The sequence below is a fragment of the Amblyomma americanum genome, chromosome 4 (assembly GCF_052857255.1).
Source record: "Amblyomma americanum isolate KBUSLIRL-KWMA chromosome 4, ASM5285725v1, whole genome shotgun sequence".
Classification (NCBI taxonomy): Eukaryota; Metazoa; Arthropoda; class Arachnida; order Ixodida; family Ixodidae; genus Amblyomma; species Amblyomma americanum.
This window is the reverse complement of record NC_135500.1, coordinates 154,945,488-154,971,611: the sequence shown is the minus strand read 5'-3', so window position 1 is coordinate 154,971,611 and position 26,124 is coordinate 154,945,488. Positions and strand designations below refer to the sequence as shown.

The window sequence follows — 26,124 nt, the reverse complement described above, 5'->3', positions numbered from 1 at the left end:
TTGGAAAACCTTGATTCCTTTCTTTAAAAACACACAAGTGTTGCACTACTTAGTGCAAGGGTTACTAACTGAAATGATTTTTGAATGGCTCTTTATAAAGCTGGGACCAGAATGTGAGATATGAGCTTCTTTTGATTGTGTCCCCGCCAAGTCCCATGAGAAAGGCCCACCTGACTGTGCCGTCCTCGATATGTTGCAGGGTGGCTGGCGCGTTGGGTGGCAAGAGCGTGTGACCGTGGCTGCCAGGGAGGAGCCGCCTGCAATGCCGTTCATAGAGGACGACCTGCTCTGGTGCCCCAACACTGACGGCAAGATGGTCGACCTCTCATGCCTGGTAACTCAGACCACTGCTCACCAGCAGCTGGGCTTTTGGCCACCTGCTTTTGGGTGTGCAGCCCATGTCATTATTAATTTGGGCCCTTTTAATGCGATAGCATTAGGAGGGTCATGAAGGCAGAAACTGTCTGGCAGTCAGCCGACTGTTGGGAACAGTCTGCTTATGTTTATTTTAAACAATATGGATTATCAGGAATAAAACTGATGGCACTGACACCCATCGCTACAGTTTAGTGTAGATGCTCATATTTAAATCAGTACCAAGGATATGTGCAAAAGATGTGACATGCTGACTAGAATACATGCCTTGTCAAAAAGAATCTTTTGAAAAATATAGCAATATAGTTGGTTCAAATTAGTTTCCAGCCTTTTCTAGTTATGTTTTTGGAAGTTCAGTGTTTTGTTTTCTCAGTTCTTAAAACTACAAAGTTAATTTGCTGTGAGTGTTTTTCCCATTCTATACAAACCAGCCTGTAACCAAGCCTTCCTAAAAATAATGTAGAGGACAAAGTTTTTGCTTTCAGATGAGTGCTAGTTCTTATTTGTCGGATGAGTACAAGTTCTTAGTATTTGTCTTGCATAGTTGCTTCTTTGACTTCCTTTTTAGAATGAAAAAACACAGATGCAGAGGTGCTGACTTCTGCAATTGAGGTTGGCAATGCAGTGTACACAGGGTGCCCTGAAGGGACAGGCAATGTTGGCTTGTATAGGAGCTACGTGCAAGTGTCCTGGTGTGACGTATGCTTGCAGTCTTGAAAAAGAACAGCTTTGGCAGGAAATGCCTTCGTTTTGGCTGATTTCGTTTTACATGACCGTGTGCAAATTTTTGGATCAGCAGTTCCTTGTAGATGTTCTGGCATTGTTCACCAGCAAGCATTGTTCTGGGTTCATGGTGTTCTCCCCACTACCTCTATTTTTTTATCTGTAATATTTAGTCCCTGTGGTTAGCATCTGCATTGAAGGAATGATGTGTTCATGCTGTGCAGACAAGCTTTCAGGAACAAGTCAAGAGGCTTCTGTCAGCTAGATTTCCCCACAGGGTGCACACAACAGTCGTAGAGATGCTTCTGAAGAAGGAGGAAAAGCAGACATGAAAATGGTGACCTGGGCCATCAGTCTCATAACGGAGAATGGGAAAACCTGAGGTTGTGGCCTACATGCACAAGGTGCCTTGAAATAGGAAGAAAGTTGTTAAACAATGTGGGACCTCTCTGTTCTTTGTGCCACGGTAACTTGGCCGCTTCCATTTACACATTTCCAGTGGTAGCAGGTACATGCGTGGATGTTCCAAAGCGTACGGAAAGCGGCTTCCATGATGCGCACTCCTTTGGCAGTGAAATTATCCTCTAACATGTGGGAGGACGTACATAGTGTTGTGGTGCACAAAGGATCCAGATGTGGTGCGGCCACATTTATTTGAGAGTGCCCCAGAGTGTAGCATAGGCTGTCGTGCCAGCAAGGCGTCTCCAGCGTTCTCATTGGCTTCAGGCTCTTCGCTCGTGCCATTACAGGGCGCTCCAAGGTGGCGCTACAGTGTAATCAGAGTGCTATTTGAAGCATTGTATGTGGGAGCATAGCCTCGTTATCTAATATATAAATAATTGGTTATTTCACTGGCACGTTGTGTTGTGTGCTAATAAGAGCCATGCTTCATCAAGATAAGGTCCTGGGTGAAAGTTATATACACAGGACTCAAAAATCATGAAAGCTTATCGTGCAAAATTGGGTGTTAAAATTATTTCTGAAATTTGTGCATGAAATTCAGTGATAACTGGTGTACGTATTTAATTTATTGTGCAGATATCAGAGTTAAAGTCAGTTTTGAGGGATCTCATGTACTTTTCAAGTCACAGTAATCAACACCTTACTGAGTCTTTTCGGTTTTCATTAATTAAGCAGCTCTTTCAGATATTTCTTTCAGTGCATTTACAAATTTTATTTATGCAAGGAAAAGCTGTTATCATTTATCGTCGTATACAAGTCGACTTCGAGTTAAGTCAACCTCAACCCGCAGCTTTCACCGACTGAAAAAGTTGATTCCTAATAAAAGCCGTGGCCTACACCCCCTCCCCACCTAAATTGTATGGAATGACATCGTAGTGGACGCATCCCAATACAAAAAGCAAAAAGCACGTAACAATGCAATCACAAAGCCAGGAGTCGGAAGCAAGTGGAGATCATAGGAGATAAAACAGCGCTGCTTCCTGCCTTCTATACTTTCGTGCAGCTGGCTCATTAGTGGCAAGTGAAACTGACAACGGTCCTATAGTTTCAGCAGTGCATGCTCTGGATGTTACTGGAAGTTTGCTCTTGCACAGTCTACCGCACATCATGTAAACCGACCGCCAGCGTGAGCGAGCTGGGAAAACGGCACACAGTTAGAATTTTCATAGTAAAACCGTTTGTTACACAAATATTTTTTTTATTTTACACTTGGAGCTCCATGCAATTCCTGGGAACAGGAGCATCTGCCTGCGGCTCGGCCAAAACTACCTTAGTCCCCTCAGATAGGTCAACTCTGCATATAGCTAGTCAACGCCCCAGTTTTCAGATGGCTGTTCTCGGAGGGGGAGTTATCTTATACGCGGCAGTATGCAGTGGTTTAGTTTTGTTAGTGTAATATTACTCACTCATGGGTAGTGAAGCACTGAGTGATGGCGATTATTCAGGACCCCGAGTCAGAAAAGTGATGCCACTGTTGTTACTGTTTCAACTGTTGCTTTCTGTTCAGAGGAATGCTGTAAGGTTTATTTTTCTCCGTATTACTAACCCTCGGAAATAATGCATGCTAATGGCACTCAGTGCCCCAAACAATGAAGGAAAAATTTAGGTTTGCAATTTTTTTTTTTCTGCTTTAGAATAAAAGTCTAAGAATTAACCCTTCACCTTACTTGTCACCTTCAACATTAAGGCATAGTCACCACCATCATCCTAATTCACTGACACCATGTTTTGCACAAACAGATTTATTCGAGTCTTCATTTTTTCCTCACGCTCTGACTGGAATGATTCTTTATTGCCTTTCGCCACACTTTGATGTTTTATTAACATTGTTTACATTTGTTTTCCTTTTACCCACCCTGCTTGGACCTGTACTAGGTTTTCAGTAATTGAATAAATAAGTAAGATAAATAAAATGAATAAATAAAGAAAATATTGAGCCACTTTACTGCCATACCTCACAAATGCCTAGGTGATCCGCCATGAATCAATAAAAACCATTGATACACAAAGACGAATGGTTTGATAAATTTGGCCTTTTTAATGTATTAAGTCCTGTTGCAGCAACATTGTCAGGAATGTGTTAATGGTTTTGTCAAGCTGGAAAATATCGCTTTTGGATTCTTGGCTGTGAAGGTATTTGCACGTGATGATTTTCCTTTTCTCCTTTCTGTTCAATAACTGCAGTTATTTGAGTAGTAGGCTGTACCTGGAGGCACTGGCCATTTGCAGGACATCGAAACTAGAGACATTAAACTGTGCATTTGCGTTCAAGAACAGTTCAGGCTCATTGTTTGCACATTGGCTGCAAGCCTGCACTCTTTGTTTGAAGAGGATCAAAGCTGGCTGTACTTTGGAATATTGATCTATTAAACAATGCTTTGTGATTAAAATTGTAAAATTTCTTTAACACCAAGATACCATTTATGTGTTCTGCTCACTTGTGTCTCTACAGAAACTGCTCTATGAACAGGTCTATGAATGCAACTGCAAAAAGGCTTCAAAAAAGGATGAAACTGATCTTTTAAGAAAAACTTAACTAGAGTCTAATTGTCAAATTGAAGCAAAATGAAATATATGTTATAGCTAACATTAAGCTGTGCTCTTGCTGCTGCTGTTGCTGATAGGAAGAAAGAAAAGGAAAGTGCACGGGCCTGCCTACTGGCTCAAGCCGAGCCACGCTCGCTGCCGCGTGCTGAAAGTAGGAGAGTTAAAGGATAGGAGAGCAAAGGTAGAAAGAAAAGGCGCGTGCTAATATGCCTCGGGCCGATCCCGGAGGTTCTTGGTCGCTGGGCATGCCGCGGTTTCCAGGTTTCGCTTGCCAATGCCTTTCTTGTGGTTATGCCTGCAGGACAGTGGGCCCAACGTGCTGGTGGAGCCACAGGGGGATGTTCTGCAGGAGTTGACGCACACAGATCTTCATGGTCTGGGCATCGACGAAGAAGAAGAAATTCTGCGGCAGCTGAATGACCCCGGTTTCGAGATCGATGCCATCTTTGCTGACTTGCACGAGCCCCAGGGTGCACCAACTGCCGTGGCCGTGGCACCCCTGCCCCCCTTGATGCAGCCACAGGACGATGCTGTAGGTATCAGCCGCAAGCGCCGCCGCCGCCGGAGTGACGATGCCCCGCCAGGGTGTAGCGGCCTGCAGCAGCCATCCTTCCACTCGGTGGGCACTCGGGAGGCTTTGGCTTGAGCCCAAGTCTGGCTTTCCTGTTTGGACACATGGGGAATACCGGGGGCACTGTCATTAGCACTGAACCGGTTTACGTGATTTGCATTACTGCTAAACCAGCACTGGAATGAGGTTTTGTTTTGCTTCATGGCGTGTGGTGGCGCTATAACCATTGCAGCCACAGTATTGATCACGTTGGACGGTGACGTTCAGACTAATATGTGACAATATTTTTCTGTGTTCCAGTTTTAGTTTTGGCTTTTGAGAACGAATTCTTGGTTCATATCATGCAATAACAACTGGCTAGATCATATAGACCAACTCCATGTTTACAAACATATGTGTATGTGTCACTCATGGACACCAGGGCTGTGTGGGGGTGAAAGCTTGGATTACGGCTTATAGGAATACATATATAAACCAAAATTTTCTTTTGAAAGCAGTTTTCTGATTTTACAGTGCACCTCTTCGTAAAGAAAAGTCAAGTGCATCCTAGAACTGAACACGAAAGTATCAAACATCATTTCAAAGGCGACATATTTTGAAAACACTGCGATATGTGTACATGAGAGTCACCCGCCACTGGGAGTTGAGGGTGGGAACGTGACTCATAAAAACACATGTAAAAAAAAAAACTTTCAGAAGTATTTTCCTCTTTTCACAGAGTACCCATAGTGGTGGTTATTTGAATAAAATTGTGAGAGTATGCTACGTCGTTTTGAAGCCATCTTTCTAAAATGCCATAATAATTGTGTGTTGTGAAGCTGGACATACCCCCAAAAGTTGGCTCTAGTCTCGTGGATGTTTCTTCAAATCACACAAGCTCCTTGTGGTGTCTGATGTACTGTCATGTGAGCTACATTTTTTTTCACTGATACATTTGTTCAGACTAGGCAGTCTGGACAGGTCTACATGAAAAGCAGTTCTCGGACGGCATGGTAAGCAAAATGTGAACTGCATGCTCTAGCAGACAATGGCACATACGATGCCCCCAGCTGCCTCCAGTACGGAATGCAAACGTCACTTATGTTTGTAAACGTGGTGTTGGTCTAGTGGCGCCAACATCTGCTACTGTGCGTGGTTCATTTATCATGCTGTTAGTGGACTGTCTTCACTGATAACCTATCTAGGCGTTTGAACGGCAGTATTTGGGAGGAAATGTAGCTCACGCGGCAGCATGTCTGAACCCCTGGGATGTTTGTGCAATTTGGAAAAACACCCAGTGGAGCACTTCTCGGGGATATGTCAGAGTTCACCACACACATTTACATGGCATTTGAAAAAGATAGCTTGAAAATGTCTTTTCACACTTTGTCGCACTCTTTTTTAAAGTATTCTTCAACCATTAAAAACTGCCACTTCCGTGGTAAGCTGTGAAGTAGAAAATTATTTCATGAAGTTCTGTTTAGTTGCATTTCTATGGGCCGCGCTCCTGCACGACACCCCCATCTGGAGGAATGGGTTGACTCCCACACGCACCTATCGTGATGTTTTAAAAATATATTGCCTTTGAAATGACACTTCATACTTTCACACTCTATCTGTGATATATACTGGGCTTTTGTTGATGAACGGACGACCTCACGAGATCACTGGTGAAATCAGAAAACTACTTCGAAAACTTTTTGTTTGCATTCCTACGGGGCGTAATCCCGAGATTTTACCTCCGGTCGGCCAAGCCGGCGAAAGCAGTGCGCATTTTGCTTGCATCACGGATCGGTGTCGATGTATACTCAATGTGATGCACAACCACTGCTCTACTGTTATCTCTAGCAATTACGCCTGTCATTTACGTAGAGCTTGGAGCGACTGCTCTGGAAGTCTTGGAACATATCATAGGCATTTTCTGCTGATGTGGCTATGTCTGGAGATGAATTTGGTCAATGACTGTTTTGTGCAATGATACTATAACTGCCTCAGAAAGAAATTCAGTTTATCTTACTTCTCACTTTCTTTTTATCACTTTATCTTGCTTCGCTTCACTTCACTTCATGCTGCCTGCAACTTCTTCTGTGCTGGTTAAAAAAGGTGCACACAAACTCTAGTTAGTGGAGCCCCTTGCTACAATGCAAAGGCTGTAGCTAAGGGTAAATTGGATAGACCCGGTGCATTTTTTTGCATGATACATTGGGTGCACTTGATCAGTTGTTTTCAATGTGCAGCGTATCTCACAAAATATTTCTCTAAGGTGTGCGAATAGTACTTTTCAAAACTGAATCAGATACAAATGGGCTAGCTTTGCTACTGAACTGAATACGACTAGTGCAGTTAGAAATTGAATTGAATATGAATCAAGTGGTGAAAGAAGAGAATTGAATGCAAACCGAATGTCTGTGTGATTATTTGCTACCTGTGCAAATATTTGTACAAAATGAATATTCATGCAAAACAACGTGGCGCCAGCGGTGATGCTAAAAATCATTGATTTAAGTCTATAAGTGCCAAAAGATGCTACAATGGTCTTCATTAGAAGACACATACAACACGGAAGTCAGTATTTATTTATTTATTTTTTCAGTACCTTCAAGGCCCCTGGAGGCATTACAGAAGGGAGTGGAATGCACGAAAAATATCTATATGTAATTATAACACAGGAATTGCGGCAATACAGAGGGAAAAAAAAATAGGGACAACAACAATAACGCGGTAAAATTCAGATTAGTGGGGAGTAAACGTATTCTTCAAGAACAGATTTGAACAAAACAGAGTTGGTGATTGTGGCAATTGAGGTGGGCAGGTGATTCCATTTGTTGCTTGTCTTTGGAATAAATGAGTGGAAATATGCGTTCATGCGGCAAAAGGGGATGCCAACTTTATGAGGGTGATCTTTATGGGATGAAATGTATTCAGGTTCAGAGAGAAGCATTTCTTTAAGATGGTGATTGTGATGGTAAGTTTTGTGAAAGAGAGATAAGCGAGACACAGGAAAGAAGTGGAAGGTTCAAAGTAGCTTTCATGTTTGATACACTTAATAAACGAGAGTAGTTGTGAAGTATGAATCTTGCACAGCGATTTTGCACAGACTCCAACATTTGAGTGTGACATTCGAGACCAGGATCCCACACCGAGCATGCATATTCCAGTTTTGGGCGTACAAGTGATTTATAGAGAAGAAGTTTTAAAGAGGACGGTGCCATAGTAAATTTCGCCTTAAATATCCAAGCATGCGATTGGCATTGCTACAAATGAAGTTTATATGTGTTTGCCAGGACAGATTGTTAGTAATGGAAAAACCTAGGTATTTGTAAGACGTTACGTGTTCTAGGGAAAGGCCATAGATCTGGTAGTCAAAAAGGTCAGTGGAAACAGGAAGCGGGTTCCGGGTAATTCGCATTGCTTTGCACTTATTAGGGTTAAGACGCATGTACCAGGTGTTACACCAGTCGGATATGCTGTTAATGTCAGACTGAAGTTGGGCGGAGTCAGAAATAGAAGAAATCATTCTGTGAATTACGCAGTCATCACCGAACGATCCAATAGAAGAGTTAATGTGGTCAGGCAAGTCATTAATGTAGATATGGAAAAGTAATGGTCCCAGCACAGAACCCTGGGGTCTAGGGTTTATGGTCATCATGTCGTATGCATAAGTAAGTTTTGCTACTGATGACGGCAGCGAAAAAACTAGCCCCAAATCTCATTTGATCATAGGGATGAGGGTTTTAGTTATGGCTACTGATATTTGGTATGAAGGCAGATTAATTTTCGTTAAAATGAATCAAAATCAACTCGCACAAATGTCTGTTCTTCTGCATGAACCAAGGGTTTACTAAACCTGCATTCTTTGATTCATTTAGCGAATCGAAAAGAAGGATATTCGATTTGCTAGTTGAAAATTTATAATATTCACAACCCTCTATATTTTTTGCATACGTTTGTTATCATGATATGTCTCCATCCACTGTTGGTTGTAGCAGTGAGGTTCGCGCAGTAGCAAAGTTTGGATCGCGGCCACTTCTGGGGTATGACCTAAGTCTAGGGCCTAGACATTTAACTCTCGCTCAGTGGTCTGCTCATTGTGCTTATTTGGATTACCATCCAGGAGTGTACTCATCTTCGATTCAGGAATGTAAGCCTCTGCCCGGAATGGGATGCCCAGCGGTTGTTGCACATACTTCAAGTACACCAGAAATGAGTTATGTGTTCTGCTATGCACATTTCAGACTCCATGTTTTTCAGATGTACTGTATGCCACGCATCAGTTGGTTTCAGCATGTGAGCTGTAAAATTATTCCTGAAAATTTCTATGCAAGCATGACACGCATGTGTTTTGCTGCTTTCTGTCGAAGCCCCTTCATGAACTTGCGGTGAAATAGCGTACGGAGATTGACTGCTCGCCACAGCGGTGGTACATTGTATGGGTGGCAATGGCTGATTGACCCCCAGTTCTTTAATGTGTGCCGACTTTCATCAGAAAAACCAAGTGATGAGCTGTGCCATCGAAGGCAGACTTGCCTGTGTCGCCAGCATTGTCGCTTGACTACTGCCTAATTGTTGCTCTAGCTCAGTTCCCCCATACAGTTGCTCAAACTTATCTAGAGGGAACAGAGGTGCCACCGGCTATGTGAGTTTCTTAAAATGCTGTTCGTCCACCTTGGGTATGCCAGGAAGATGTGGTTTAATAATTTGCTTGGCTAGTGTTAGGCCAAAAAAACTCACAGGACAGTTACCACTATGTAACACGAGATTCAGCAACAGCTGTCGAAGTATTTTTCCTTCACAATATATTTAAGTAAACAATTTGAGAGCAGCATGCATATATGTACAGTAGTTATAAAGCACTCTTTTTAGTATGCTTTTCCACACATACTTGTTCTTCGGCCATTCCAGGAGCACGTTGCCACTGCCGCAGACAAACTGTGCTACATTCCTCCATTCTCATCACACTTTCCTTCTTCCTTCCACGGTATCCACATCTTGGATGGTTCTCGTGGCAGCCACCCTTTGGTTGTGTATTCCCCATTCTTGCCATGCCCTCCTTCTTCCACAGTAACTAGCCTTCGGTCACGGTCACGCATTCCAATGCTCTCGCCATACCATCCTCCAAGTGATTCCCATGGCAGCCCCTTTCGTGGTTGCGCACTCTTGTGCTCTCGCTATTCCCTCCTTTTTCCACGGTGACCACCTGGAGGGCGACTCCTGTGGCAGCCACCCTCTGGTTGTGCATTGCTCAGCTCTCACCATTCTCTCCTCCTTTCATGGTAACCACCTCCAGGGGGGCGGCTTATGGCAACCCCTCTCTAGTTGTGCATTCTTACCCTCTCGTCATACCCTCCTCCTTCCATGGTAACCACCCTCCAGATGGTTCCGGTGGCAATCACCCTCTGGTTATGCATTCCTCTGCTCTCGTTGCACTCGCCTCCTTCCACGATAACCACCCTCCTGTTACGCCGAGTCCTACTACAGTAGAATATCAGTGATATGGTCCCGGTTGATACAGATTTCGGGATGATACAAATTCATTAATACACTGGCCAGGGTGCATTGTACACAGTGGGCAGAAATGCAGATGTTACAAACAACCTGCTCCCCACTGCAGTTGACTTGAAGGCGCGAGCTGCGATTGCACCCTAGAGTAAAAAGTACATGCTGCCTGCACATCGCCAATGCCGCGATCGCCTGTCACATGGTATGCACCTTGTGCAGTTTGCGATGACACTCAACCAGCACAGCGCCAACTTCAGAAATCAGCGGTCGCACGCAGCCGCAAGTAAAGCTATCAGCCGAAAATAGATCTGCATAAATGCTGCATGAGAATTTTGTTCATTTTGTATGGTACAAATTTTGGACGGCACAAATATTTTTCGTAACTCCTTGAGGCTCATACGATCGAGATCCTACTGTACCACAACAACGCAAAACCCAAGGAATCAGCCTTTAACATCTGGCTCTGTAAAACTTGGCCTGTGCCTCAGAATTGGTTGCTGCACCATGGTGCTCTCCTCTGCGCACAGATGAAATTATTTTTCTGGGGCATTTTTCACTTCAATAAATCTAATGTAAGTCAAAGTTCAGTGTTAGACCGGTAGGGGAACTTTCTCAGAATCTCTTGAAGGTTTGCATTGAAAGTTTCATATTGCACGACTTAAACCTTGTTTCCTGCCCAACAGTAGCCAAGCCAATGACAAAAACCACATCTTACCAGCATTTCTGTCTCTCTAAAACATGGCGGTTCACTGGGAAGTAGTTCGCGAACTTAGCTTGTCAGATGGTTGCTGGGCAGGGATGTGCTTTTGGTTTGTTGTTGCTCCTTCTTCGTGCATATAGACAATTTACAGGGCCGTATCATGGGGGCTGCCTTCTTTGATCACGTGATCATGCCGCCATTACACACCTCCTGACTGCTCAGTGCCTACCTCGTCGCGACGGCTGCTGCGTGTGGCGGTTCGGTTCCAACAGCCAGTGTTTCAGCTGATACAGTTGTAAAGGGGTGGGAAGATGACATTAGGGTTTGGCCAAAGCTTCAAGGGACATGTGAGAGCCCTAGTTTGATCACTTCAGGTGTGAAAGTGTGGTGGGGCTTCATGTCACGGAGAGCTACTTAGCCTCTTCAAACCAGCGAATGGATCGCTTGAATGCTTGTCTTTGCTTCTGCTGAAGGCTTTGCTAAATGTCAGGATTGAACAGCACACACAAGACGAGGACACAAAGAGAGAGATGGCGAGACACGAGCGCTACAGTCGCTTGAATGCTTGTTTTTGCTTCTGCTGATGCCTTTCCTGAATGGCAGGATTGAACGGCGCACACAGGATGAGGACACAAGGAAAGAAACGAGGAGACACGAGCGCCGACTTCGGTGCTCGTGTCTCGTCGTTTCTCTTTTTGTGTCCTTTTCCTGTGTGCGCTGTTCAATCCTGCCATGCAATACCAACATGCCTAAACTGCCACGTTAGTGAACTTTGCTGTTTTTTTTTATTATTGTTGTGATCTAAAATGACAAGGTTTAATGCTCCTGCTGCAGCGCAGGTCGTCGTATTGTGTACATGCATGCAGACACCACTCTAAAACGTTCACGTGCACATCGTACACATTTGTTTATGACCTGCTAACGATGCTTCGGAAAGCTTAAAATATTTTCTACTGGCTTATTAAGCACAGAAAGGCGACAAAAATAAATATGTACACAAACGTTAACTATGCAGCAGTATTGTGCATCAAGCAGCATTCACGAGCTGGCGTGCAGTCATTTTGAAGAATTCCCCGATTGTAACAACGCGCACGTGGCAACGCGTTCATGCTACACGAAGTTCACAATTTTACCAGCCTCACACATAAAACTGTGGTACGCCGCATGCTCGATATACAGGAATGAAAGTGCTCGAGGTCTTGTTGGAGGTAAATAACCAGCTTCACTGTGAACGCTGGCTTGGGAGGCCAATTTTAGTGATAGTTTCGCATGTACCACGAGGAAGGGACAACCACCCAGCGCAGCAGCCGTAACGCAAATGCTTAATTTCCAATATGGTCCACGAAAACCACGCGCCTCGGAGCGAAGTTCAACAGTAGCACCAAGATAGCATGTAATAAACGGACTGACGGTAAGCGTTGTACGCTCGCACGGCTATACACTGCATAATCTACAGTAGCGGTATGTAGGATCCTACATAAGTTGTCCTCCTTTTCCGTTCCTAATTCAACATTGAGCGCTCCTGTTACTAATGGCCTAACTTATGAGTAATGGGGTGTAGCTACATATGCAGACGCCACTGACAGCAACTGAAAGCACAGCGCCTCGGTTTCGGCGGCGGAACAGCTTGTTCATGCAGCTGTGTTGTGCACTTACCCTCGCAGACTTTCCAAGAAAGAAGCCTTTCTTTCTAGATTGGCTGTCTAGCGCAGGCGGACCATGTTTGTTGCGTTCACCCGTTCGTAAAGGGTGCATGGCAAACAGGCACGAACAGGGGCAGTTCCTTGTGCAGTTTGGTTCCGTGAAGCTTGAAAACGACCTCATCTCACACCTTTAATTTTGTGTCACAATTCTTACAATCCGCAGCTCAGCACATATTTTCTCTGCCTTTCCACATCTTCGTAGAAAGAACGCATTCGGCAGCCACCTGCGATATTTTCACTGCTGTGTCATTGTATACGCGCCGACGACTTACGTGGTCTGTAATGGCATCATTAATTGGTTTGTTCATAGAAAGTTGTGGCCAAGTACTACACCAGGGTGGCCGAATCCTGCTCGAGTGTATTGTGGGTTCTGGTCACCCAGAAAAGCCCACACACCAGGCCTGTTTATGCAATACCATCAACACACAGAGTTTTTTTTTTTTTTAATCCCGGTGGAGAATTGCACTGTACCGGGATTCGATCCCAGTCCTCTTGCACACGAGGCATATGCTCTACCTCTATGCCATCGCTGCCTTAGGTGGGCGGATGAGATTAAGAAGTTTGCAGGGAAACGGTGGTCACAGCTGGCAAAGGATAAGGGTAATTGGAGAGACATGGGAGAGGCCTTTACCCTGCAGTGGGCGTAGTCAGGAGGATGATGATGATGATGGCATCGCAGGCACGCTTAGAACATGGCGCCATGATGATGATTAGCGGCACCTTGTTCTGAGCGTGCCTGTGGTGCCGTCATCGTCATCATCCTCCTAACCATGCCCAATGCAGGGCAAAGGCCTCTCCCATGTCTTGATGCGTGCTGTAAATGATCTATAGCTTTAGAGCTTCCGTTCTGCAGAAAATCTGGTGTCTGCGTTATGAGCGAAAGAAATGATGGTTAATTTGTGCAGCTAGGCTAAATATGAATTAGGTGCACTAGCACTTCAGTTTTCACTTCGGTTGCGGCCTTCTAATCCATGGTTCACGGATGGAAATTGTTCAAATAGCGATAATGGGTAAAGTCCCATATATGCGGAACTGGTCATTCTCTACTTCACATTCATAGATGGTGGGGAGTCCTCATACCAGTGATGCAGGTTAAGTGATGCAGCGCTGCCCTGTAATGGCAGGTGCTGTCATCAGTGGGGCTTGTCAGACCCCACTGTGTGTGTGCGTGTGCGTGGAGAGAGAGTAGAGGGAGAAGAGTAAGTGGAGTCAGTATCAAGGAGAACGCGACAAAGAAGAGGTGATTAAACAGGGAGCGTTCAGAGGAACGCCTGCGTGTCCCTTTTGATCTTTTACAATGATGCAGTCGACAGGATGTTTGGCCCTAGCGTAGCGAGATCTCCCCGACCAGTTCCTCCTCCACAGTGACCGGCAAGTCCTCTGGCCAACTCACTCGCCACCCACAACCTCCATCCAGTCTGAGAACAGCGGCCCCGGCCCTCCTTCTCGAAGCCCTCTTTACCGTGTCCCTCCAGTTGCGGGAATTGCCTTGATTGTTCACCACTGCGGTCGGCTGCAGCCTGCTGTCCTCCGGTTGTCCAGTGCTACTTCCGGAACTCCGTGGGTTTTCTGACGACTCACCGGCATGGATCCAAGCCATCAGTGTTGCTGCCTGGCGTTTCGCCTGGTCTTCCACCACCACGCTTGCCTTCATGGAAGACCATCTCTGATGAGCCGCTACACATCTTGGTTTGCCTGGAGAGCTGCCCTCCTCACCACATTTGCGCCCCTGCCAAGTGCGCATGACGTCAGATTCATGCAGATGCAATCGTGGCACCAGGCTCCTGATGGGGATGCTGCCTTCTACGTTTAAAAGATCTGTCTGCTCGAGGCCTGCAATATCGCATGGCTCATGCGTGCTGGTAAGCAGTATATCGTCGATGGCCTTTATGATTCCATCCATGCAGCTGTCCTAACCACCCAGGACACTGACTCCATCCACGCCTCCATGCGCCTGGCCATTGTGCTGCTCGACACCGTGTGTCGGCATGGAGCGCTCTCTTCCTCTGAGACGTCTGCCAAGGGCCCACGCATGCAGTACCAACACGGAGGTGCAGCACCGAACGAGCACCTCGATTTTCCAGGAGCATGTACGAGTCAGTGAAGTGGTTCAAAATTGTAGGTGGCTATGGCTTCCTCCACCGCAACAGCACCATTGAGCACATTTTTGTTTACCATACCGTGATAGAATGCCGGAGGCCAACAAAGCTCCTTTGCATCTGGGAAGGGCAGGTGGTTGAGTTCAAAGTCATTGGTGGGGAGGAAGGTTGCAGAGCAGCCATTGCCATTATGCTCGATGCGAAACCCGCACGGGGAAGTTTTAACGATGTAGGGAAGCAACATGCGGGCACCTACCGGTTTCCACAGTGAAGCCAGGAAAGGCAGGGTGTTGTTGGTGGAAAAGGTATTATGAAGCAGTAAGATGCCACTTCTTCCATGGCCGCCGCTGCCATGGTGTTTAAGGAGGAGGACCGTTCCAGACCAGACAAAACATTAGAATCCTGCACAAGGAGAGGAAGGCTATAGCAAGTCCTCTGCATTTGCGATCATTCCATGTGAACATGGCTTTCAACAAGTCAGCGGGATGCTCCTCCGGCAGCTTTGTGTACAACAGCAGCGGAAACGAGAAGTTCATGAGACCACCGTGTTACAGCAACGGGTCCCAGGTGTACAGGTTGGCGTTGCTGAAGGACTTGAATCTAGGGAGCCAGCAGGACGCCTGCGGTGAATCTAGAGACAGGAACAAGTCGGTAGTGTCAGTGCCGAAGAAGTCCCGCCCAGACAACGACGTGGCGCTTGCCAAGACCGCCGGATCTAATACAAGGACGAGATGTCGGCACCAAATAATTGTGACTCAGCAAGAGAACAGCCCAGACAAAAATCGGAAAGGGACTACGACTGCAACGCCAAGCAGAGGGCAGGAAAGTTCGGACTCTCCGAAGGCATATGATGGAAGTGGAGACAAAAAAAAAATGGTCCGCCGGTAAAGCTGACGATGTGGTGGTGGCTGCTCTTTTCAGGTCCACAGTCATGGCCAAGTGTAGAGGAGAAGAGAAAGTGGAGGCAGTATCAAGGAGAACGTGACAAAGAAGAGGTGATTAAACAGGGAGTATATGAAGGAATGGCTGCGTGTCCCATTTGATTCTGTGTTTGGGCGCAGCTGGCAAAGGACAGGGTTAATTGGAGAGACATGGGAGAGGCCTTTGCCTTGCGGTGGGTGTAGTCAGGCTGATGATGAATATATACACCTGAGCAGGTTGCCCACAACCAAGTAGCCAAACAAACAAACAAACAATGGCGAAATGCAGGAAATGGCTATTGTAAGTGCTAGCGCACTAAAAACAAGTGGCCCACCTGCCACCTAGGTCTTGTGACCTTGTGATGTCATTATAAGCTGCTCACCAGATTGTGATCAAACTGCCCACCATGGCAGGTAGCGGTTAAATTGATGATTGTTCTTGCTCGGGAAGAGCAACCCAGGTCTCACAAGCCCCACCGATGGCCGTGTTTGAAACAGCCACCTGCTGGGGCAGTGGCACATTGCTTACCACCGCACCACTGCGCCATTAGTGGTATGAGAACTCCCTGTGATCTGTGCGTGTTAAGTAGAGATTGACCAATTCCGCATGTAGGCAGAACTTAGGCAAAAGACAAGGAGTAGTTCTATTTTTTTAACTTCTGGCCATAGCTCAGCAAATCACAAGTGTTCATTCAGGCTCACTTACAAAGCTTAGGTTAACCTACTGGCTCACTGAGACTCAAACTCGCACGGACTCGGGCTCACTCAAACTCGTGAACTCATACTCATTTGGGCTCACAGCTCACTTGGGCTCCCTCCAGCTCACAACTCATCTGTGCTCAGCCGCTCACTACAACTCACCTCAGCTCACGACTAATCTATGCTCACTCAAACACATTGACTCACAACTCATCTGAGCTCACTCCATCATTCTGATTTCCAACTCATCTGCTGTGCCCACTCACTCATTTTCTTGCGACTCATATAATAAAATTGCGAGGTAAAAATTTGCATTAACTGCTTGCTTACAAAAAGCACTCTAATCTGACATCATATTGCTGTCAACCCTCCAAGCTATGGTCTGCACGCTTAATTCTGCTAATGGGAAGTGATGCTTATGTTTTATTAAGTTGATGTCGAGGTTCACAAAGTGGCAAGGCTTTGCCAAAGGTTGCTGGAATGGTGGTTGTAAGTGATAGTGCCTGCAGTGTGACTGTCTGCAGGATTTCCATGCCTAGCAAAACTTTTCAGATGTCAGTACATATGTGCACAACTATTTGACATCGTGCTGCCATTGATTACAGTGAGCCTTACATCTTGAAAAATGAAAACCATGTTGCTGAAAAAAAATCTTTTTGAAATGAACTTTTGCTTATTGACAGATTCCATGAAATGACTTGTAATTTATTACTGCATATGTATTATAGTAAAGAAGAAAGAAGTCAAAATTCTAGTGCCTTTAATCGTCAACCTGTGATTTGGCAATTTTCTGCAGTGGCTCAGCAGCTATAAAGTTCTATCGTTGGCACGAGTTTGTGGATTCAGAGCGAGCCGTGGCATGCGTGTGTGCATGCATGCAATGGGAACAAAATGCAAAAGTGGTAATGTTGATTAAGGTGCACATTAAAAGAACTGGGCAGTAAGATTAGTGCAGTGCCACCCATAATGGTGCCCCTGGTGGCTGGGTCATCTAGCCTAGCATGCAAAATTCTTATTGTTTTATTTGCAGTTCTGAATCATTATTGTCAGTAAGGCATTCCTGTAATCACTGTATTTCTACAGTGCTTCACAGCTAGGATGTTTTAACATGATGTCTTTAACAGAAATGCAAGATGTTAAGTGGACACCACTCCATATGCTTGGGCTCTTAAAGTGCCACAACTTCAGGGATTTTAAGAAATCCCTTACTGCACTCCTTGCACAGGCTTATTATGTGATGCTGCTGCCATTTCATTCAACAAGTGTAAGTACTTGTGTCAGTACTGTGTGCAGTACATTACCTGGGTACCATGAAATAAATCTCAATTATTGCTCTTTCCTATTAATTATAAAAGGCAAAATAACTATCTTGATCACAAAAACCAGTCAAGTGAACATAACTTGGCAGTGTATAATAGCATTGTCGCATGGAAAAGCACTACGTTATGGTTTTTAGGTAACACTTGCCTATTAACTGATTAGCTTTTAGAGAAGACACGTCAAGCCAAAAGTTAGGAAGACACTTCAGGCCAAAAGTTAGGTTAGTTACTCCTCCAATAAAAGAAATAGCTTAGACATGGTCAGCACAACACTATTTCATCTGGGCCGTATTCTATAAGGTTTCATTTCTCATTTTTAGTTGGTGTGACATCAGCATGATGGCAGCATTAGATGAGAGCAGCGAGCAGCCAACCACAGAATACATAATGCAGTGGGCCCCAACGCCGATGATGGTGAAGGAGTTCATAAAAGAACTAATCAAATTATTAAGTACAAACAAAAAGAAATTTTTAAAAAATTCACCACCATTAGCTGCCATTGGCTGTAATACGCAGCCAATGGTGACATCTAGTCGCCAACCAGCCGATGGTCGCCGCTTCCCACAGACACTTGAAAGCCACAGCTATGTCACTGAACAGCAGTGACCAATGCCTGGGGACCAAATGGAAAAATGAGCAAATGAACCCTTATAGAATACAGCCCCTGTAGTCACTTGGCTCTGGTGGTCATGCCTTGGGAGGTATGAAGGAAGGGGTTTGCATGTGTTCAGTAACAGTCCTCTGCTTTGGCTCTGTTTCATTTGAGGCTTTTTGAAAACTAAAGCTTTTAAATCCATTCATCACTGGTGTAACAGCATTGTCTGGCCAAGGGTTGTTACTCAGCCAAGTTTATGGTGGCTTGGTGCCAGCCTGAAACTATTCAGGTGCAGCTTGTGGCCACTGATTTCTTGAAACTAAAGCCATTCACAGCACTGATAAGTACGCCAGCATGCTAGAGCTTAAACTAACGGAAAGTTGGACAAATTGGTTATGCACGTACATAGTAGCACAACACAACAAAAACGACAGACTAGAAGACGGGATGAGCGCTGGAGCTTTTTCTCCCTTAGCAGCAGCAGTTAACAAACTTTGAAAATCTACTTTGCCTGACAGCAATGAATGTAGCATAAATAAAGTGGCGCTACTACAATATCAGCATATTTAAAAGCCACTCAGCTCTTCACATGTCAATGTACAGTCACTATTGCTGCTGTGAAAAGAACTCGCGCAGTTGGACATGAAAAATGTTTTTAATGAAAGGGTTCTTGCATTAATACACTAGTGGTGTTGCAACACCATCGTGTAAGAAGTTTTTCGTCTATGTCTATATGTCACCTCAAACCTTAGTTCTGAGTAATTAAAAACGATGATTTTTTGCATGCTAGAGCTAAGGCAGAGGTATGAGGCATGTTGTAATGAAGGGCTTCAGAATAATTCTGACCTCTTTGGATTGCTTATTGTGCACTGAAATTGTAGCACTTGGGTATTTTTGGTTTTGCCTTGCTTCGAAATGTCCACCAGAACCGAGACAGACACAGTTGCCTCATGTCCAGTAGCACTATGTCAGAGCCGCCCAGCTGTGCCACCATGTTGGACAGGTGAAATTCTGGCATCTGTGTACCTTGAGAGTAGGGGTGTGCGAATATTGGGGAATTTCGAATACTTAATCAAATATCCTCCTATTCGATTGTTCAGACAAATTAAATAGTGGATGTTCAAATTATTCGAAATGAATTTAATATGTCCTCAAGTTTTCGAATAATTGGCGAGAAGCTTGAATATGGCTTGCTGTATTTTCCTTCACAACTATTCCAAAAACAGGGACCATACATGCCATGTACCATGCTCTCGTGATTGGTATGCTGTCGCGAATCGGTAACGCGTCCCCGACTTTTCGAAGGGGAACGCTATCGCGGGCAGTTTCGTACAAGACAACAAACAGATCAGACGAAACAAAACGAGGCCGTAGGCTGATAAACTGTGATGCATTGCTGGTGTTGAGTCGAAGGAAGCGGCGGAAGAGACTCAGATAGTAGTAGGAGCGGAGAGGACCGTAAGAAGTCGCTGGTGGACTCATGTCAGCTGCCCCGGGAACTTGGCAAAAGGAAAAGCGTAGCCAGAGCCCGTCGACGGCGTCTCGAAATGCTGTAGGCTTATGCAGGCTATCCAAGAGAGCCTCTCGGCAGCATGCACCTTCAATCCATCGGCTTCCACCTCCAAACTTGAAAGTGACGCAGGAGGCTTGCGTAAGTGATCCAAGGGAGGTGGTTCCCGGCAGCACGGACCCAGCGTCTGACGGCTGCCACCTCCACGCTTGAATGACCCGACCTCCGCTGCGCTGTCTTCCTTCACACCTCGGTTTTCTGACACGTCAGCTCTCCGGTCCTCGTGCCCGCCGTGCTCTTCGTCATCGTCGCCTCGCACACGCCATTCACATGTGCACACGTGCAACGCTGGGCTGGTACACGCAGCGCTCTGCTGTCGACGCACCGCGTTCAAAAATCCTCCAACGATTTAGTGTGCACATCACATATGCGCGGGATGGAGAGTTCAGTGTCATGGTGCACTCCATTCACATGGCAGTGTTCAAAATCCTAACACGCGGTTTCAAAGATTGGGCGACATAGCAGGGTCCAGGCAGGTTTAGCAAACCTGGCCTTCATGCCTGACCTCGGAGGCCATGCCTCATACATAGCTCTCGCCCGTCTCATGCACAGAGATGTGGCACTTGTTTATTATCTTCCATATCAACAGCAAAAGGTACTTTTCTTCTCTTTTAACCGATACAGCTATAACTTTAAAAGCAGCACTTCGCTGTTTCTCATGATCGCTCATTAAGTATTCAAACAAGTAGTGAATGTTCGTAAACACGTTCAATTCAGTTTTCTCACTATTCTATTCATATTTTATATGGATTTTAAAAAGTTAAATTCTTCGTATTCGATTCAGTAGCAAAGCTACACTATTCATATTCGATTCAGTTTGGAAAAAGTACTACTATTCACACACAACCTATTTCTGAGGGTGGTCAGAGAGTTCAAATTTCAGCAATGTTACAACAAGACTGGGCAATTAGTGGTGCTGAAACTCTGCAAGTGTGCATGTCAGCCTTGGTGTGGGAAGTTTGAATTGATAATTACTAAAGGGAAAGATTGACTGTTTCTCCTGTTATCCATGTAAATTGCATCACCACAGCCAGCAAGCAGGTGATTTTGCACACCATTGGCTACTGAAATCTAGGTATGCAAGTGCTTGCTGTGCAATGAAAAATGGAGCTGTAGTGATAAATCTGCCAGAAGAGTGTCCTGTTTTATTTTAATTTACATTGTGATGACCACATTTATGCTTTTTTCCCTGTTTTTCGGTGGCTGCTTTATTGACCAGCCCAGTGAAGCCATACTGTTCAAATGCTTTGCAGTGTATAATGTGTTATTGGACGTTCACAGTAGGTTGTATTACTTGTATGACTGAAACACAGCATGCAGCATAAACCAGTCGCATCACTGATATCAGTAAGAGAAGCTGTTTTATGTATTCTAGGCAGCTGGAGGCTTTCTAATTTCTTCTAGTCTTTACAGCCACGCAAGATGGCATGATAAAAAAGAAAAGGCATGTATGCTTTTGGCAGCTGCTTCTGTATAGCGCAGCTAAGTGCCGTTTTTTTCACTCTGATATTCGACATGCATTTTCCTAGAGTGCCCCTGTCAGCAAGGCAGTAAACTGATTTCTGTGCTTGCTGTAATGTGATTTGGAGACACAGGTTCACTGTTTATTCCTGGAGCTCATGTCCTTGGTATGGATGTCTTGCAGGTGACTGTGAAAATAGAGCCGGGGACGAGCCAGGCACCCTGTGTGAAAACCGAGCGCGCGAACTCTGTCCACCTTCCTGACAGCACAGCAGACATTGGCAGCCCAAGCTTGACACAGCTCAGCCCATGTAAGTCCCTAGCATATCTCAAGGCAAGCATGATGCGCAGTCAGAATCTACATGCGATATACAAAGGGTGCAAAACAAAGAAAAGAGGCATTATTCACACATGGTGTAACCATTGACACTGTCCCGGAATATTTGTTTGCACTTACTTCACTCCATGCTCATTTGATGCCATCCATCCTATTACCCCTTGACGGTGCCTTGTTTAGTTACCGTTTAAAGGTTCGGATCTTCTGTTTATGGAATCCATAATTCCTGGGCTTCGCGGGAATGGCTGGAGAGGGCTTTTTAATCTATTCTGGGTGGTAGTAACTGCAGGCTCCTCCGATTGCATCCATACTGTGCAGCATCACCTAACAAGGTATTAAACGGCTTGTTGATGCATAAATTCAGTGGTTGTAGCATTGTAGTAAAGCTATGGGCTCAGCGCCTTATTCGAGGTGCTGCCTCACCGATGTGCCAGTGTGTCACAGAAATGCTTTTGGCTTGTGGATTGATCTGAGCTATAGCACGGTTACCAACATCATATCCGGTGAAGTATGAAGACTCTGCTGAGCCAATGTTCGTCCTGACTTCTTATGATGACAGTGCAGGAAATTCTTATGTTGTGAGTAGGTATCCTGTTATTGTGGAGCCACATTCCAGAACGCGTCCAGTTGCTAGTCCAGCAGTGTAATGGTGATGCACATTTCCTTGCTTACAGTTTGCTGGAGCTTAGTCTGATGGGGAAACTCTTATACCCAAGCACATTGATCTTGGACGGTGATATATGATATATGAAGTTAGGCTTGATTGGAGCCAGCTGCCTCAATTGAGGTTCAGTGGACTCCTGCACTAACAGACTTGGGAATTTGAATGGCACAAGCAGTTTCTTGTACTTTTCAAGCTCTGGCATACCAAGAATCTGGCTTGGACAGATTCGGCCAAGTTCGGAGTGCTATCCATTCTTGCTTCCAGTTTCTACCGCAGAATTTATCTGTATTTAACGAGTTTTATGATCTCTTCCTCAGCATTTGACTGTGTGCAGCAAAATGAGCAGTGCTCTGTCTCTTTCTGGATTGGATAGACCAGTTTTGGCACCTCAGACCGTTTTCACAAACTAACTAATGATTTCACTCCAAGCAAAAATTTTTCCTGTCTTTGTGGCTACCCTCTTCATTTACACCGTACTTCTCTCCTGTGGCATTGCAGCTAATGTTGTCAGGTATTGAGGCAGCCTGTCTTCAAATGTCTCTGGGTGTGCCATTTCCATAGTGCTTTCATTGCGAACTTTAAGCTTGGCCACATCAAAAGCTTCTGGACAGTTGGATGAGGACTCGTTATTCCTTCCCAAGTTTTGGCTTCTCTTAGCTGCCTTTTGTGAGCATAAGGTATTCCTCGTGTTACGCTCTTGTTTTTGGGCACCCTGATTTTATGGCTGATTTTGTGTGTGGCCAATATGCCTATATTATCTGTAGAAACAAAAACGCCATGTATTTTGACCTTGTGTAGGGTGATACATGGAAGATTGTATGTGAAGCATTGAATAGTTTTCGCTGTTTTATTTGTGAAACAGTGAAGCAAATGAGCTGCTCTTCATATGTAGCCACAACATGAAAATCGGCAGCTTTGCCATCAGTGGTGCGCTGCTTTATTCAGTTTGGAAGTGCATCGTTTTCATTGAAGCACCAACTGTTCAAAATGATGGCATTGCTGTGGCACATATGCCAAACAATGGCTTTGCTTTGTTCTCTTTATGTCATTGGCCAGAAGCACCAGTTGGTCCTTGCAGTTATGGTGAGGCTAGGGGATTTTTCTGGCAAGTGGATGCACATATGTCCCCGTCATTCAGGAGTGAAGTTGACATGAGATGAAGCATGCCATGTAAAGGAGGTTGACTACATTGAAATAACTTCAGTTTCTGAGTTACTGTGCTCACACGGTGTGGTGAGGGCCGGCCAGTGGCGCACTCAACATAAAACAGTTGTGGTTGCAGGAATAAAAAAAAAACAAGAAATAAATGACATTACACCGCATTAACAAGCTGTGGATAGGAAAAACTAAAAATCTATAAAAGCAAACATCAAGCAGGATTTGAAACTTCGACATGGACTTCATTGCACAGGTAAAACAGGCATTTACAATGCAAAGGGCTGGCGCAAATACCAGATGTCAAAACTCTTTTTCCCTAGTAGATAACTGGTGGCTTTAACATGTCTTGCCAATTTTTTTCACTTTACTCCCAATGCATGAACCCACACAATGCTGCTAAGTGCAGGAAATGCAGCTATAGAAAATCTTCATTCCAGACACAAAAATTCTGAAGCCTCTGGCATCCATCAAACATTGTGTATTTGTGTAGACCCATGCTGGATATGAAGTCTACTGTACACTGATTGGTCACAAAAAGGGTTTTTGTCTCCTCACGACAGCATTTATAATGCTTTTTTCATCCTTTTGTGAGCTGTCAAGTAGCTATTTAAGGTGTTGTGACTAGCCACTGGTGCTCAGACTTTGCTAATGGCAATAATGTTAAACTGGGCACTGAGAAACGTAGGCGTAATTCTGGAAACACACTTGGACAGCTAATGCCTTTGCCCCAGATGTTGCTCGGCCTCCTCCCGCCAGCACTCTTGGGCCACTGCATTTCACTACTCGAGTGTGCATTTCATGTTGCACATTCACTTGGAAGCATTCCTCCTGTGAAAGTAAGTACAAATATGCGATACAAGTTGCCTATAGGCATTTGGTGATGTCGCCCAAAAAAGGGTGTCATATGATTCGCCGTACTAACCCAAGTGATAGTTACGAATGGCACCAAAAACCACAGCCGCCATGCTCTGTTGGTAGTACTGGTACCAGCCTTTGCGTAAACCTTAGTACCCCTCTGATGTGAACTCACCTGTACGGTTGCAAGGCCTGACTGAAGCTTCAGAAGCCAACAAGAGGCAGCCACACAAGACGCTGCGCCACTTGATCCCTTAACGATTACCTTTGCTGGTCCACAAAAGGTGCATCAATAATCATCACATGCGTGAATGCCAAGTCTCTCTGTTTAGGGTGGTGACAAAGACACCATTTTGGTGCAAAACTGCAGCTGTATGCCACTGCGTTACTGTTGAAAAAGGCAGCATTTTTGTCTCGGTGGACTAAGATATGACGTACAACCACTCGCCAAACATCAAGCTCTTGCCTCAAGTGAGCACTGAGAGGCCTCATGGTGAGGCTTACTGCATGAAAAAGCAAAGGATGGTGGAAAAGCTCACATAAGCAGCAGGTTCTTCCACAGAGGCTTCTTGTCCATGCCATAGATCTTCCTTTCCAACCAGAATAGCAGGTCTCTGAACAACAGTTGTCATCAGTGTTGACTTGCATTGATGTACCTTGGCTTATCAAGCCATGACAAGCAATGACTGAGATGGTCATGACTAGGGAAGAAGTTTCTCCATAATGGCTGGGTGGTTTTTGGCTTTCACAGAAGTTTGATAGGGCGACGACCGAAGCAGGCAGACTGCCTCCAACTTTGTTCCAGTCAACAGTGGATCGGTGCTGTGGGCCCATACGGTTTGTCTTTCAGGGATGCCTGTACTTTATGACAACGATCATGTTTTCATCCTGGACTACTCGTGGATGCATACACCAGGTAAGGTGTCCAGAGACGCGCTAATGTTTTAAGCAGTTTTAGATACACCAGAACTGGTCAGAAGCCAGGCCAGCGAGAGCACTCCCAGTGTGTCATAATACGATTTAAGAGCTGGCAGTTGGCATCAACTTGTTTGCCAATTTATCAAGACAGTCTACCAACCACTGCACACATCAGAGGTTTGGAGGGGGTTCGGAGAGAGCTGACCGTCGAGGGGGTCCACACCTGACTAGTCGCTGACCAGAGACATGTGGCAAATTCAGCAACAAAACAGTGTGCTTCAAAGAAGCTGCATCATGCCAGACTTTTAACCTTGAAGCCTAATAGCAACAGTGTAATTACAAAAGACAAGGTACTAAAGAGTATACAAGTAAATAATTGCAAAGCTACAAAGCTGCTGAGAAAAGCCCTACACATGAGGAATTAAATGTCAGAGTAATAAAGATAAGAAAAATAAGGTATCACAATACATGGTAAAGCAGAATATTACAAGAATGTGGGGGGGGGACACAAAGCAAGACGAACAAAAGAAAGAAGGAACTTCAGAGAGTGAGGAGACGACAGCTTAGCTCTAGAGTGGTGATGTCCAGTCCAAAAAGCTCTGGGTTGATGTTTTCTCACTGTGGGGCAGGTGCATTGTCAACGTGGCCGTGCTTGGGCTTCGCGTTTGCTATCTGGGGCTGGAGAATAACCGTGTCTGGTGTGTTTGGCCACGACTACTTTCTTAGCTGATCACACTGTCATCTGCATGCATGCACTATTACTCCGAGCAATCTGTCTGGCTTGCGTTTCCTCCATTGCTGTACCCTTCTGTCTCCACGTGACACTGTTTGTCCATCCCCCAAGCTTACACGGAAACCTGTGCTACGCCCCGCCCCCAATGTGCAGAGCGTTCGCTGTGTGCATGCATTCTCGGAATTTTGGGGCAGCAGGGTCAGAAGCTTGGAGGTGTTGCTTCCAAGGTTGACATGC

The 26,124-nt window shown here is 45.2% G+C and overlaps 1 protein-coding gene across 3 annotated transcripts in view; it reads left to right on the top strand.

The window, feature by feature from the left end:
* The first annotated feature begins 201 nt into the window (after positions 1-201).
* LOC144128555 (uncharacterized) overlaps positions 202-26,124 on the top strand; it is a 155,078-nt gene continuing 129,155 nt past the window's right edge. For all 3 annotated transcript variants that reach the window (XM_077662048.1, XM_077662049.1, XM_077662051.1), the window contains exons 1-3: positions 202-334; positions 4,409-4,726; positions 21,407-21,533. In XM_077662048.1, the coding sequence (XP_077518174.1) occupies positions 263-334; positions 4,409-4,726; positions 21,407-21,533 (517 nt within the window). In that variant the 5' untranslated portion in view covers positions 202-262. The remainder of the gene's footprint in view (positions 335-4,408; positions 4,727-21,406; positions 21,534-26,124) is intronic.